Source organism: Trichoplusia ni, chromosome 21 (assembly GCF_003590095.1).
Source record: "Trichoplusia ni isolate ovarian cell line Hi5 chromosome 21, tn1, whole genome shotgun sequence".
NCBI classification, from domain to species: Eukaryota; Metazoa; Arthropoda; class Insecta; order Lepidoptera; family Noctuidae; genus Trichoplusia; species Trichoplusia ni.
Window position 1 is genome coordinate 5,046,643 of NC_039498.1, and position 16,593 is coordinate 5,063,235.

Below are 16,593 nucleotides of genomic sequence, written 5' to 3' on the forward strand. Positions count from 1 at the left end.
GGCGGTAGCGATTTTGAAACGCTCTTATCTGTAGTCTGTAGTAATATATAAAGCTGAAGAGTTTGTTTGTTTGTTTGAACGCGCTAATCTCAGAAACAACTGGTTCAAATTGAAAAAATATTTTGTGTCAATAGACCATTCATCGAGGAAGGTTTTAGGCTATATAACATCACGCTGCAACTAATAGGAGCGAAGATACAATGGAAAATGTAGCGAAAACGGGGAAAAATATTCATCTTCGAGGGCTTCCGTTCAAAAATTCCTAACACATATCTTCTAACCACGCGCACGAAGTCGGGGCAACAGCTAGTAATGTTATATAGGTTTTTAAATTCAATTAATAGCACAATATTTTTTAACAGATAGTGGCTGTTGCAACCAAAAAAAAATCTTGCAAGGGAAATTCAGCTTACCTAAGCGTAATTTTAGCGAGTATTTTACAACAACACCGAAAGACCACAATTTCCTGAGCGTGGTTCTAAATTTCAGGTGTCAAACTCGGTGTTGACGCATAATTGAATCAAAAATTACTTTGCAGGGACAATTGTGGAAATCATTAATCTTAAATATTATAAAACGCAATTATTTTGCTTTGCGTAGAGACTTTTTTGTTCGCGTCCTATTACATGGACTATTACTGATGTGCTTGAAGACCACAGACCAGGCGGGGCCCTTGAAACCATTGTATCTACTATCTCCTAACTCACTGTCTCGCACCACGCGCATCAACGCACCGACGCGCCTGCTTGTGGGAGACCAGATCTCCAGCATCGTTCTGGTGTTGATGCTCTCAAGCTTTGTCACCATTTCAAGGTGTGTGATCTGCAGGTAAACGCGTGGGTTCATCATTTTACAAGTGCACTCAACGAAAGGGTTGTATGTAAATTGCCTTAAATTCTAGCTGTTTTGGAAGCGAGAGTGCGCACTTCAAAGACACATAGACCGTTAGTCCGCTTACGCCATGAGGACCTGTCATGGAATTTGTCTGACTGCGTCAGCGCAGACGCATGTGATTAGACCATCAGTGATATAAGTGATAGAAATCCTAACCCTAACTTATTGACTTTGACCTTGAACGTTAGACAATAAGGTAATCGGACTCACCCGTTCATTATTGTGTGTGTGATAATATCCATAGTGTTAAGATATGTGTGAGTAAAACAACAGCGTTTGTGTGATCGGAGCATGCTTGTCCTGAGTATGAATGGGTGTCTTTGTGCATGTGACTTGAATGTTTCTGAAACCCTCGCGATACAAGGATTAAATTCCTGAGTGCGGGAGATGTTTATGAAAAAGAAAAAGACATATATACATTTGATCGACGGACAATAATTATTAGCTTCCATAGGAAATATAAAATGAATGTAGTTTTTTTCGAAACGTGTGATAAAATAAGTTCAATGAAATGGAACGCAGCTAATGGAAGATTGAGAAGGATGTGTGCGAAAGGGATGGAGAAACAATGGCGATTATGACGTGACAGGACGACAAGAATGTGGAATACGAAGCTTCATTCATTTTCGAATATAAAAAAAATAAACGTTTTGAAAATTTTACGCTTTTAATTTTAATTTTAAATAAATCCCATATAGGGCTATGATTCTAAATTTTTACTTCATTATGAATAATAAAAATACTCGATAACTGAAATCCTTCTAAAATCGAACAAGTCAATTCTTTCAAATTTATTTATAAATCTCAAAATCACACAAACTCTTTGAAAACATAACACAAACCCTGAACAATTTAGACTCAAAAACCTAAACGTAATAACAAAATCGGTCCGCTCCCCGCTCCGCCTATGACATAGCTCACAACCTAATGCTCGTCGCGTCTGAACACCCCTATATAAACGTTACACTACGCTCCAACCGGACAGTATTGTCACACCCTGTGTTAGGCTCGTTCTCTTTTCAAAATCAATAAAAAATAAAATAAAGTGCCAGTGCTCAAAATTGACGTAAGTTTTTAAAAAATAATTAGATTATTATTTTTATTTACTGGTCTGTTTGCTTTTATGGTATGTTTTTAAATAAGATTTTTATTTAAAAATATTGTTCTTTTATTTAATGTTTTTTGGTAGTCAATTTAAATGTTAAAAATGATGAAATTATTGGATTTGTGTTTTTGATATTCAACATTTTTCAATAAATAATATTGCTCTAGTTTAAACTTTATTAGGGTCGAGGTTTTAAATAGTGAGGTAAAGAATACTTCAATCTTTTATTTTTTATTTGATAAATTAAAATATTTTCATGAAACATTATCACAGTATTTTGTCACACCGTTTTAGAAAAAAAAAATACATAATTCTAAATTTCAACATGGGTATCGGACTGTAATTCCTTCATTTGTGAATATTTCGGCTAAATTTTTCTTTCATTATAAAGATAAAAAATATTAAAGAGAAATATAATATAAAAAAATTATAGATCACAAGAATTTATCGCACGCCTTGTCTTTTCCCAACTGTGGGACAGTTAAGGCTAGACAAAATTCTAAACTGTACCACTCAAATCAAACTAATTATATTATATTGAGTCTAGTTTAATACAACTACAATCAAAACACAATTTATAGGGTTCCGTACCTAAAGGGTACGAACTCAACCTTATTACTAAGTTATCGCTTCCTGTAAGTTTGTCCATTCGTCTGTCACCAGGCTTTATCTCAAGAACCGTGATAGCTAGGCTGTTATAAATTTTCTCGGATTTATTTCTCCTGCTGCTATAACAACGAATTAAAAAACATATGTTAAATCTATAAATTTGAAGAATGAAAATTGCCCTCCCTCAGAATGACCACTCCAACCCTCTCTTTATGATTTGTTTGAATAATAGAACATCGTTGTTATTTTTTATCATCATATATTTATTTCATCATCATCATCATCATCAGCATGAGCTGATTCCTCCACAGATGGACATAGGCCTCCCGAAATACACGCCACGCCATCTTAGGTATTTTATTATAATCTATTAATATTGAAAAATAGTGTCGTACCATATAGGCTTAAAATTAATAACAGGTCCACTAGTATTATTGATATTTTATGATCTTTTGTAAATGTATAATTCAATTGTTATGTATTTACATCTATTACATTACGATCAGAATCTTTAAATGTATATTATTTTATTGAAACACTAGTAAAGGCACCCAGTTTCATTTGCTATTTTTTGTGGTTGGAGATTTCATCCAAGCGAATTGCGGCTGTTTTTAAACCCCGACGCAAAAAAGGGTGTTTAAAGTTTAATGTGTCTGTCTGTCTGTGTCATATTAGCTCTCGGAATTAAGCTATTTTAATTAAGTCTGTTTTTTATGAAAGGTGAATTAAGTGCGTGTTTTTAGACATGTTTGATCAAAATCGGTTCAGCGGTTTTAAAGTTGTGGGTGATAATGGGCAAGAATAACCAACATGCAAATATATTCAGGTGGGGATTCAAATGAAAAAGCACTGAAATAGTTTATTGATGAATTAATTGAGAGAGTTCTTAACTTCGTTTCATTGGAAAAACAGTGGTGGTTTATTTCTTGTAGAGTTTTAATATCTTTGCCATAAATACCCACTAGCAAAATGGCCGAGAGTCTGGATGAAGGATAAACGCCTCTGTACACGTTGTACATAAAGGATGAATAAATAAGGATGGAGGCAAACTATTAATTTTATATATCTTTAATTATGACCGTAAAAAACGCTGCTTAACCTCGATATTTATTTTTATGGCGGCAACATTATAATAAGTAACAATTTCAACTATGTAGCTATTAAAGTTCATGAGATACAGTCTAGGAAGCAAACAGACAGACAGCGGAGCCTCAGTAATACGTTTCCGTTTTTACCATGTTTTTACGGTACCCTAAAAATTAAAGCTACATAAAAGATATGCAGAGATAAAGATACCTTTTCAGAATGTGAAGCGAGCTCTTACTAATTTTAATATATTAATCACCTTTCATATTTTTTCTTAACATTGACCTAAACATGTTAATTTTTGTTTAGCTTTCAAAGTCAGTTATGTCTAATTTAATATTTTTAACCGAGTCCCAAAAGAAGAGGTTTTTTACAAAGCTGATTTCTCCGTCAAGTGTAGACTTCCAATATGGTTCAATAGCTATCTATATCTTCTAATATATAAAATTCCCGTGTCACGATGTTAGTTACCGTACTCCTCCGAAACGGTTCGACCGATTTTTACCAAATTTTATATGCGTATTCAGTATAAAACCACGTTTGCTGGGTCAGCTAGTAATATATAAAATAAAGTTGTGCTGGTCACACTATTTGTAACTCCAGAACGGCAGAACTGATTTGGATGAACATTCGAAATGAGGTAGCTATGAAGTGTCAACCATTTTCGACTTAACCAGCATACATACTTAATTTATTTAAATCACCAGTTTCAGGCCACTACAAATGGCTAAAAACTTTATCTTTGTGGCTTGTGCGCATGCACTAGGTATTATTTTACCGTATAGGGTAGTAGTCCACCGTTTCTTAAAATGTAAGTACACTATTTCTTCGATTAGGTCGTTTTTCTACCATTTTTAAGTCACCACAGCTAGACCACCAAAAATGCGGTGAATGGTGAAAAATACAGGGTGTTATTTCTTTCATGCTTTTTTATTTTGATAAAAGAGTTGTTGATAAAAGAAAATAATAGATTAATGTAAGAGGAAGTAATTCTTTCTTTAGTTGAGTAATTAATTAAAAGGTGTACGGTAGAACAATAATTATAAGTATTTCAATTACGTTTAACAATAATGCTGACAGGTAATTATTAGTTTTTTTAAGATTATTAATCTTTGGGTTGTAAAAGACAATATAAGATTTTTTTTATTTTACTTCTTTTGTAGAAAAGAGCCATAGTTTTTCGAATAAACTGACTAATGGAAAAAATGCGTAAAAAATTGGTGACCCATAAAATTTTGTGACGCTACCATAAGGCTTTATGGCTTAGCCCTATTTGATTTCATATTTTTCCAAAATTTCAACTGCTTCGCTATCACATTTCATTAGATACAGCTTGGTATCAGACAGACTTACGGTCTGTCATTGTGGCCTTATTATTAGGGTTGCCATTTTAACCATCGGGTCCCAAAATTAAAAAAAACAAACGGTCAAGATCGAGTCGGTCTAACATAAAAAAATGTTTTTCTTTTATAGAGCAGGGGTGCATGGCCTCTGGTAGATACCTCATCACATTTTAGATTAAAGTTCTCAACAAGGCCTCTACATGTTGGACCTGTGTCCCCGTTCACGCCTTTAAAAAGGACCGGGTCTCTTCTCATGAAGTTAACCCGTGAACAAAAGAGATACAATTAAAATAATAATAGCATTCTTGTTAAAAAATACTAACCTAACCTAACCTAACCTAAACCGTCTATATTTCTTGCCAAACCCGAATCCCAACCCCAACATATTCTCAACCTAACCGCTAAACTATAAGGACATTTCTAAGGTACACCAATAATAACTATTTACTCTATACCGATACGTCACAATCTGTCACGTTGACTGTACTGTTATTTTAACGCCTCTATTGGCCTATTTATGAAGGTTATATTTACTTTGCTTTATAAACATCTTAGGGTTTATTTTTATGTATAATATTATTTAGGGTTCCTTAGCTAAGGGGTAAAATCGGCAGCCATTAGTGTCTGTCTGTCACATAGGCCCCAATTCTGCTATTAACAATGGCCGATGAATGAATGGGAATTGGATTAAATTGGCAGTATTCGTGTTAATCTAAGCTTTTTGTAACACAATAATTGGAAATTCAGAACGGGATTGTACACTAACGGTCAATACAATTTCCAATTGTTGTGTTGGCAAAATGCTTAGAGAACATGAATAGTTTGAAAATTCTAATTCAACTGCCATTCATTCATCGGCCATTTTAAATAGGAAAATCGGGACTGTATGCAGACAGACAATATTTTTACTGATGATATATTTCTGTTTCCCAACAACGAATAGGAAAGATAAACATTGAAGTTAAGTAAAAATTGGTACGGTCATAGATTTGATGGGGGACCAAAGTTTACTGAAAAATTAAGTTAATGATAGGAACCCTTAGTATCATTAGTTTGTCTCGTATTCAATGTTTTTTATCGTACGTTAGATTCTTTGAAACTGGACAATGGAGTAAGAGGCTGTTATAAAAAAATGAAGGCTTTGATCTAAATATGGGCGTTATATTTAGTATAGAAAATATAGTTTTGTATTTCAATAGGGATGATGACATTTTTTTTTTGCAGTGTCCGTCTTGTAGTTTTTTTGTATAATAATGGATACGTATTTTTTTGAATTTGTCCCGCAGACATAAATTGACCAAATTACAGCGAATGAAACTTACGCGTGACGTCACGATTGAGTATAAATTTTACCATATCGTTACGTCACCCCTCTCCTAAACTTTAAAGCAGTTAATCTTTGTCAAATCTAGTTTTTCTGAAAAAGGGAAAAATATGTGTCTAATTCTTTTCAATTATTATAACTGAGGGACTAATGAGATTTTTTCTTTTTATACCCACTCATCATCCCTATTGTATTGTTCCATACGTAAACGGGTAAAAATGTAATTCTATTTCTGAGGCATCGCTCTCTGTCCGTCCGTCTGTCAGCAGGCTGTATCTCATAAACCATGACAGAAGTTTTTATAGCTAAAGTGTATTTGTTGTCGCTATTATAAAAAATAATTAGGGAGGCTAACCAGTAATAGTCTTGTAGATGATGTACTAAAGAAACTAGAAATAAAGATGGTGGGTAAAAAACGTAGCACCAAACCGATTTTTTTTGACTATTCATACAGAACCCTTAGTGTTGTTTGTCACACTCGCACTTGACCGGTTCTGTTTATAAATATCTTAGAGTTTTTCTTTTAACTATAAATTAAATTTGCTTAAAAGTTTATGCTATTTACAGAGGTGAAAACTTAAATATTTTTTGACGCTTCGTAGATAATGTATAATTTTATTTAATTTTTTGTATTTTTTGAGGTTGATTTTTGTTTTCGATTTCCAGGCAGGTTTACACTTGGCTTCATATAGTTTTTTGATTAGAATTAGAATTTATATTTACCTTTCAAACCCCGATGCAAATAGGAAATGTGTGTAGCCATCATCTATATCTCTTAAAAGGGTGAACCGATTTGGATGTAGTTTATCATTTGAAATACAGTTTTGTGGCGATGGTTCTAATACATGTTCCGCCGAAATTGCTCCAGGCGTTTCAAGATCACGAACTTTTTTCTAAGACGGGTATTATGAGTAAGACCTTATGTGTCTATGTTATTCTGTTTCACCTGGGCTCCTACACAGCTCAAACGATTTCAATACAACTTTTATGTCGTAGGCTTTTTAAATTTCATTTTCCTACTATATTTGAGCCCTTTACCAACAATACAAACATTTCTTAACATTCTCAACCTCTTTCTCCTTCAAAATTCTTTCCAATAAACTTACTTATACAAAAAACTTGTTAATTTAGGCGTCAGTCACACTGCCTCGTAGAATTATCGATAATCCTTGCCGTCCCGACGTTTATGAAGCCACATCAGTGCTTAGTCAATACTTCTAATTTGTGTAGCCGCTGGCAAGCGTATCATTTTATTCATGTACTCTATTAAAATATGTTTTAGTTGGTGATAAATGTAAAAAAATAATATGACGTTACACTGGTGTCAAGCAAAGTAAAGTTTGTGTTATGAGAACTAGATAAATGATAATCATAATTATATTTTTAAATACAGACATATGTAATACTAGCTGATGCCCGCGACTTCGTCCGCGTGGTTAGAAGATATAAGTTATGATTTATACCTGCCTTGTTTTTTCCACATTTTCCATTGTATCTTCGCTCCTATTAGTCGCAGCGTGATGGTTTATAAATATGGTATATAATTTTTCAATTTGGACCAGTAGTTCCTGAGATTAGCGCGTTCAAACAAACAAACTCTTCAACTTTATATATTAGTGTAGAAGTATAGATAACAATTTACGTTTATAAGTATATAAATATTTATAATTATTCATTAAATTACTTTCTCTTACGTGCATAAATTAAGTAGCAATTAAAATTTTCCTCTATAACATTAATTCAAATATAATTTTCCATTGTTACAGGTAAAAATCAACTAAATTAAAATGCAGCACGAAGAGTTCAGAGTAAAGGGTAAGAATGTGTTAACAACTTATATCATAAATTCCTGTATCTTAAACGATGCGCCAAATAATTGAGCGCTTAAGAATTTGGGTTGATCGATACTTGCACACTAACTGATTATCAGGAATGGGCCGTGATTGATTTTTCTGTCATATGTAGAAATAATAATTGGAATATTCGCAAGTGGAAAAGACGGTTAAGTAAGAGTCGGACTCGTCATATAGATGGTTTCGTACAAATTGCCGAAATGTAAACAAATCGGTTGTGTGTCAAATTTTTGACCTAAACATCCGTTGCTTTTACTCGAGCTTTATTTTTAGTACTAGCTGTTGCCCGCGACTTCGTCCCCGTGGGTAGAAGATATAAGTTATGATTTATACCTGCCCTGTTTTTTTCACATTTTCTATTGTATCTTCGCTCCTATTAGTCGCAGCGTGATGGTTTATAGCCTAAAGCCTTTCTCGATGAATGGTCTATTCAACACAAAAAGAATTTTTCAATTCGGACTAGTAGTGTCTGAGATTAGCGCGTTCAAACAAACAAACAAACAATTAAACAAACTCTTCAGCTTTATAGATTAGTATAGAGTATAGATTTTTGTGGTATCTAGTGACAGACGTACGGACGAGCAGACAGAAGGACAGACAGCGTAGCCTCAGTAGAGTTGCGTTTTTCTCTTTGGATGCGAAACTCTAAAAACCAGTCCGCCAGCCTAACCAATATTTTATTTTGTCATTTAAAAATAATTTAAACTTAAGGATGATTCTTTCTTTGATATTTTAATGATGTAATTGTTTTATCGGGATTGCCCGACTAGTTTCGGATCGAATCGGAGTCCTTAATCATGAGCTGTCTCTTCTAATTAGCATAAAAAAGCATTACAAGAATAATAAAGGTATTTACATGGTCAAATGATAGAAATATGTATAAATAGGCTTAAATAATTATTTATCTAGACACAGTACATTTTAGTATATAATTTAGTTCCAATTATTGTGTATTATTGTATAATTTGCAACACTACAAAATAATTGGATTATTTTATTTGTACGCGGTTTGAATATTAATATGTTAGTATGGAATTTCCCCTTGTTTTCATGGTGAATTGTTGATTATATGTCATTGTCAGCGATCAGTCTAACCAAGGGGTATCGTATGAGAGGATGAGGAGGTCAGATAGGCAGTCGCTCCTTGTAAAACACTGGTACTCAGCTGAAACCGGTTGGACTGGTAGCCGACCCCAACATAGTTGGGAAAAGGCTAGGCCAATGATGATGTCATTGACAGCAATAAGTTTTGGAAGATTACCGTTCAAGCAATATTGTAAGAGGGAGAAACAATAATACAGAGTGTAGAGCGGCATCTCTTTTACTCCTTACTGTAATACCGTTACTTTAAGAGATGATGATAGGAACTCAAATTTAAGAACAGCTCAAATTGCTTTAAGACATTTTTAAGTGTCTGTTCCCGAAGGGTAAAAACGGAATGTAATTCTTGAGGCTCCGATGTCTGTACGTCCGTCACCAGGCTGTATCTCATGAACCGTTATAGTTAATATTATATTTCATGTTTAAAGATGACTTTAAGAAAAAATACTCAAAGTAAGGATTGTATTGTTACGTTCATAGACTTGCTGCGCATGATAAATAATTTTAGGGTCACACAAATTTATTTTTCCGCTATTTCCCCAGCCATATTTGTACGGATCCATCCGTATCGACAGTTCAACTCGCACTTGATCAGTTTTATTAATATTGGTGTTCATTTTTTTTGCAATAATCTGGGTGTTAAACCCCCCGCGACACAAGGATTAAATTCTCTAATGCGGGGATCGTTTTTTTTTAAATCACTCGTCCCAAAAGCAAGTCACACGCATACATCTGAAGTTTCTTATTAAATTCGAGATTGCTAAAGCAATGCAACGTAACCAACTGCCTCACTCAATTCATTGTTTATTAAATGAGTGTGAATTGAAACACATGAAACAAATGAGCTGTTTACCCCAACACAGTCAACGAATAAAATGAATCCAACAATTCTTACCCATTTCGGATTTACACGCGTTCTTATTGAATCATTCGATCCCGGTCGATTCGTTGTAAACTGCTTTTTACTGCCTCATACCAGTTAGTGTAAAACCCCTTTTATTGTTAGCCTTATTGATATTACGAAGAAATTGTCTTTTGTTTGAGACAAATCTTGCTGAACGAGAAAAAGGCTTGTTTCGATGTCGGGAATATTGCGTGAGTTGTTTTGCATTGCGGAGTCGCGTTGATCTTGAATTGAAAGTGATGGGGTTTTGCCGGCAATGTATAATATCTTGTACTGTATTTGTTAAACGTCTAAATCTTTTGAATACATTGGTAGTTGTTTTTTCTTTAATTTGGTCGTCGTTGAGTTAGATGCAAATATTGTTGTATGCCTATATTCCGCATATTTTGAATAAGTTTTGTAATTAGCCAAAATCTGGATGTAGAGTCAATTTTGAACCGATTTTTAGAAATATGTACTTCATCTGCAGTTATGTATCCTCACTTTTCTTGTTTGTTTGTCGTTCCGGTTGGATTTTTGCAACTTAATTTTGAGGCACTTCCCGATAAGCTAGCGGGCTGAAATTTTAAAGGTAGCTTCAGACCCGATGACAATTTAATTTACAACCATAAAAACTGCTGGAACGATTTTGATAAAATTCAAATGGAGGGACATCCAAAAACGTGTTTTTTGATGTTTTAAATCTATTACAAATTACTTTTTTTTACGTATCGTAAACCTTTTTTATCTTTAGTTACCCGTCATTTACTTCAACTTTTATAATATTTAACTGTTTTTGTGTACTATTATATATACCCGGTATTATTTCAAATATCGTTTCTTCTTATTTCAATGAACTATATTGCCTTATTTCCCATTTACATTAATAACTGAATATATTTTTTTAGTCAAATACAATAATCTAATCTTCTAATATATAAAATTCCCGTGTCACGATGTTAGTTACCGTATTCCTCTGAAACGGCTTAACCGATTTTTTCCAAATTTTGTATACATATTGGGTAGGTCTGAGAATAGAACAATATCTATTTTTCATACCCCTAAGTGGGGTTGCTTACAATAAAATATATTTATTTATTTTTTGTTTTTATTTTTTTATAATGTGGCATTAAAAATACATACAACTAGAAATAATTTATTAGGCAAAACCACCTATGCTGGTCAGCTAGTGTTATATAATTTTTGAGGAGGTAACTGGACGCCTATGCAACGGAAGTCCGTCACGGCAATATGGCGTCACGTTTCTGTACCATTCGGGTTTTAAATATTTTTGATTTTGTCAATAGAAAGTTTATTAAATGATGTAACGGTTAACTCACGCGTATTTATCGGAGTAGTAACGGTCGGACTAGTTTCGGACCGTTTCGGACCCAACTAGTTCGACTCGCGATCCCGCCACCTCTGCTCATGATGGGTCTCTAGTTGGGTCCGAAACTAGTCGGGCTACCCCGATAAATACGCGTGAGTAAACCATTACATAATTTAATAATTAATCATTCTCACGATAGTTTCTATCAAAATATATAGTTTATTAACAAATCATAAAAAAGATTTACTTTAATCGCGTGTAACAGTTACAAGCATTCTTTTTTTATTCATCCAATTTTCAATACTGGTGCCAGTACTCTTCCATTGTAGGCACTTCCACATATGTCTATGCTCCATGTCTGGAAGTGATTTAATCCTTTGAGTGTGGACAGACACAAGGACTCCTTACCGTTCTTATTCAACACAAGTCTTTGTGAGAACCAATGAGATTCTTCGAACGAATTGACTTTAATTATTTACTTTTTTTGTACTGTGTAACGGATAAAGAAATGTAGTAGGGATAAAAAAAAGGTTGGTAGTGATGTTTTTTCGCATTTGGACAAATAATGAATAAATATTTCGATTGGACTTAATGTAAGAAAGAGCTCGTGGCTAAGCAACAAATTCACAAGTTGGTCGATTCTATATGCAAGCTAAGCTACACTTGACACGTTCTGTCCATGGATGGGTGCCTATCTATGCCATAACGAGTTCTTCCGTGTTTCGGAAAGCACATTTATTGTGGATCCTTGCTGTTATTTTTACATCTTTGACAGTCAAGAATGTCTGACAACCAGTTTGAGTAAGGGGTATCGTGTTGCCCACACCGGGTTGAAGAGATCCAATAGACAGTCTCTCCTGTAAAAAATGTCCCATTCTCAGACCTCACACAGAATTTCATGAGAATCGGTCAAGCCGTTTCGGAGAAGTTGAATTACAAACATTGTGACACAAGAATTTCATATACATATTAGAAGCTGTATATTATTATCTTTCTAAATACCTCTTTCTCCCACAGCCAAGGAGATGGTGGACTACATAGCAGACTACCTGGAGAACATCCGGGAGAGGCGCGTGTATCCTAGCGTGCAGCCCGGGTACCTCCACAAGCTGCTGCCCAAGGAGGCGCCGGCCAACCCGGAGCAGTGGGATCAGATCATCAAGGATGTAGATGAGCATATTATGCCCGGGGTAAGGAATAAGATACTACCTGTTATAAGGCCCGTCCACTACAAATTGGAATAAATCCCAGGGGGACATCAAGTCTTGTATGGAACGCGGATGACGTAGCACGGCGTAGTAAGAGTCTGACACTACCCATTTCCTCCCCTTGGGGGGGTGGGGTTAACAAAATGAATATGAACATAAAGTCCAGATAAAATAAATTCTTCACAAACTTTCGGACCCGCGCACAACACGTCACAATGAATGGTGACCTCAACCACTCTGCTATCCGTTTGAAAACAAAAAGGGATTAAAACCCTAGACCTTGCCTTGACTTTTGTTCTACCTCCGGTAGACATGGGCCTCCCCTTTTTCGTGACAATTTCTATTTCTTTTTCGTGATCCTGTGCCACCCTCATCCAGACTTGACCCGAGACCTTTATATCGTCAACCCACCTTGCTCACGTTATGGTTATGGCGTTGGCTATTGTTTATTCAGAATATTGACGCATTGTTTTATTTCAGTTGGTCCACTGGCAGTCTCCGCATATGCACGCATATTTCCCAGCTCTGACGTCATATCCTTCCATCATGGGGGACATGCTAGCTAGTGCTCTCAACGTTCTTTGCTTTACTTGGGTAAGTGTGAACATCTTTAAAATTTTCAATTGCAAGGGAAAAACTATCTTACCGACTTTTGATTTATTTCGGTGATTCATGTTGTGACTTTAGGTTTTTCAAGAATTATCGGCTGCTATTTAAATATTTATTTGAATATTGTTTGCCTTTTCTTAAAGTCAAACCACTAACAGTAGTAAGTGTTTACTGTGTGTTTAACAATTTGATACTATCAAACTAAAGATCGAATTGCGATTGAGCGTTCACAGCGACGAAACCGTTCTCAGTCGAGCATAGTTCGCACTCCTGCTATGGCACGAATTGGGCTAGTATCAGGTTCTACAGTAGCAAATCGATCATAAAATAAAACTCAAATCGGTCCGGAGTAAGCCAAAATATTCTTATTTCTCTGTACTTAACTCATTCCACCTCTCGTCCAGGCCTCCTCTCCCGCTGGCACTGAGCTGGAAACCATCGCCATGAACTGGCTCGGCAAGCTGCTTGGCCTACCAGACTGCTTCCTCAACGAGAAGAATGATAGTCCAGGCGGTGGAGTTATACAGGTAGGAAGACTTGACCCAAGAACTATTCTTAGATTTTTTTATAGGTACTGTCGTGAGGATTACCCGACTAGTTTTGGAGCCAAGCGGAGTCCTAAATCATAAACATGGCGCGGCGGTTCGCGAGTCTCGAGTCGAACTGACTTGCGACCTGAAATATTCTTCTCACAATGGTATCGTTTTTAAATGTATTTTTGTCTTTGTATTCCACTTGAAAATGATAAATGACAGTTGTAGGTGATATATTGATGAGCGTCGTTTTGATAGGACTGGAAGAGTCGTTTTCCTTAATTCTCTCCAAAAACTTAAATGAAACTTCAACGCAATAACAGATTTGTAGTTTCCAAGGCAAAGACAGGCGTTGCTCCTAGTACAGTTATCCACAATTATACACAAATAACCACATCTCACCTTTGATGCAAAATAAAATCATTATCACCTATAACAAAATACATCTATTATTGTGTTCATGAAAGCGTAAAAGCATTGGATTGTAGTGCCCTCTTGCTTCCTCTCCTATATCAATATATTTACATCCCTTTTCCTCACCAGACGACGGCAAGTGAAGCGACCCTGGTGAGTTTGCTAGCGGCTCGTACTCGGGCGTTGATGGAGCTCTCTAAGTTAAACCCAGAGGTCCAGTCGGCGGAGATGCTGGGGCATCTCATCTGCTACTGCTCTGACCAGGCTCACTCCTCGGTGGAGAAGGCAGGGCTAATTGGTGAGTAGAGAAACCGGTGAAGCAGTTCAAGTCTGCGCTTAGGTTAAGAGAGAAGAAACACATTCATAAATTCAAAGGTGACGCTAGGACAACATAAGACTGGTATTTAAAAAAAACAGCTCCCGCACTGCGAAATTTAATACTGGTGGCGCGGGGGTTCTTCGACCATACAAAACACATACGCAAAGACACCTAGACTCAGAACAAGCATTCATGGATTGCACAAACTTGACCTTGACACTTGTCCTACGCGGGGATCGAAGCCGTGGGTTTAGCTTTATAAATTGAGTAACTTGCTTTTCTGTCCAGGTCTGGTTAGAATGCGGTACATCGAGTCTGATACGCATCAGAGCATGCGTGGAGACAAGTTGGAGGAAGCCATTGCGGCTGACAAGGAGAAGGGACTTGTTCCGTTCTGGGTAAGTGTTTAACTTTATCCTTCTTTCAGTTGTAGTCGGGAAAAGGGTGATGGGATTTATAAGAAGAAACATTTTGAGAAATACAAAATAAAAAATGGAGATAGGTGTATTTTTCAATAGATTGACTAAAATAAATATTTGGTTGCTCGTTCTAAAAAAAATATTGGCGTCGATAAAAAATACGCTATGACAAAAGGTTTTTAATGTATTTAAACTACAAAATAATAAACCTCCGACACTAAAAAGATCTTTATCAAACTTGTCTAAAAACTATCACACTTAAATAACAGGCTTAATTAAGATCGCTTAATCCATTTGCGCGCTTTGCATTTTGCATTGCATTTTGTCGGGCCTTTCTAAACCAATGCCATAAATAAAATTGGCTTAAAAATAAAATTTGATCTATCACGAAGTCACCACTAACAAAACAATGATTTTTTTAAAGATTCCTTTAAAAATCGATCCAGAATCAAAAACTAAATAAGTACTTACATATTTGCTTTTCTCGAAACTTTTAATCGTCCGGTCTTCATATTTTATTGTATGTCATTTATTTTGACTGCCCGAAGCAACAAGTTTGGAAAACTTTTAATTTTCCGGAATAGCCCGACTTTAAAATCATTTGCGAATTTTGAAACTATTAAGTTTATTGCACATGTAGTGTGTAAATATGAATTTGAGTTTATTCTTCGCCGAATTCTGATCTGATGCAATAAATCCTTTTTAAAATAGTTTTTAGGATTTCGTACCCAAGCATGTAAACAGGAAATTAAAAAGAACGGAACTTTTCTACTGGGTGTCCTCTGTCCATCCGTCCGACACAATGCTCTATCCCATGAACCGTGATAACTAGATTATTAAAGTTTTCACGTATGATGTAGTCGCTATGACAATGATATTTTGCAAAATTATTTTTCTCTAGTGATAAGCGTCCTGATTCTGACTTGTAAGTACCAGTTTGTCTTAATTTCTAAAACATAAGATTATCGTCGTTTCGTATTTAAGTATCTCAGGACAAATCATTTGACTCAACCAAATGGATAAAGTTATGACAAACCGTTTGTATTTAATAATTCCGTGCAATCAAGAGATATACAATCAATTTACAAAGCAAAAAAACTCTTTATACAACAACCAATTATTTACTATTTCCCTATAGATTTAAATTTCATTTAGTAAGACGAAGAAATATGGCGGAATCCTTTCAAATGATAACATTCATTATCTTAAGATTAGTTGTCTGATTTTTAAGTCGGATTGGACGCGCTGGGACCAATTTGTCCCGTCCAACAAATCGGTCGGAAGCAGCTTAAAGATTTAAAATGTGATCTAAGATATAAGCGGAAGAGATTTTATGGTTTTGCGTTTGATATTTTCTTTTGTAGTAGGTATAAGGTTTGAAATGATATTGAAATTAATCATTTGAACAAGTTGCGTTCGATAATTATCAAATGTATTTATTATTTTCTTATAAATCGGATAAATAATGATGATTTTAACTTAACACAACGTTTTATTATAGGTATTTTTTCTATGTAATATCTTTGCATGACTTTCAATTGTATAAATTAATCAAAGTTGGGT

The 16,593-nt window shown here is 35.2% G+C and overlaps 1 protein-coding gene across 1 annotated transcript in view; it reads left to right on the top strand.

Moving 5' to 3' along the window:
• The first annotated feature begins 1,835 nt into the window (after window positions 1-1,835).
• The window catches only part of LOC113504121 (histidine decarboxylase), a 28,787-nt gene continuing 14,029 nt past the window's right edge, over window positions 1,836-16,593 (top strand). The window contains exons 1-7 of the mRNA XM_026886256.1: window positions 1,836-1,960; window positions 8,128-8,176; window positions 12,546-12,718; window positions 13,217-13,330; window positions 13,750-13,872; window positions 14,422-14,590; window positions 14,900-15,009. Coding sequence (XP_026742057.1) covers window positions 8,149-8,176; window positions 12,546-12,718; window positions 13,217-13,330; window positions 13,750-13,872; window positions 14,422-14,590; window positions 14,900-15,009 — 717 coding nt within the window. The 5' untranslated portion in view covers window positions 1,836-1,960; window positions 8,128-8,148. The remainder of the gene's footprint in view (window positions 1,961-8,127; window positions 8,177-12,545; window positions 12,719-13,216; window positions 13,331-13,749; window positions 13,873-14,421; window positions 14,591-14,899; window positions 15,010-16,593) is intronic.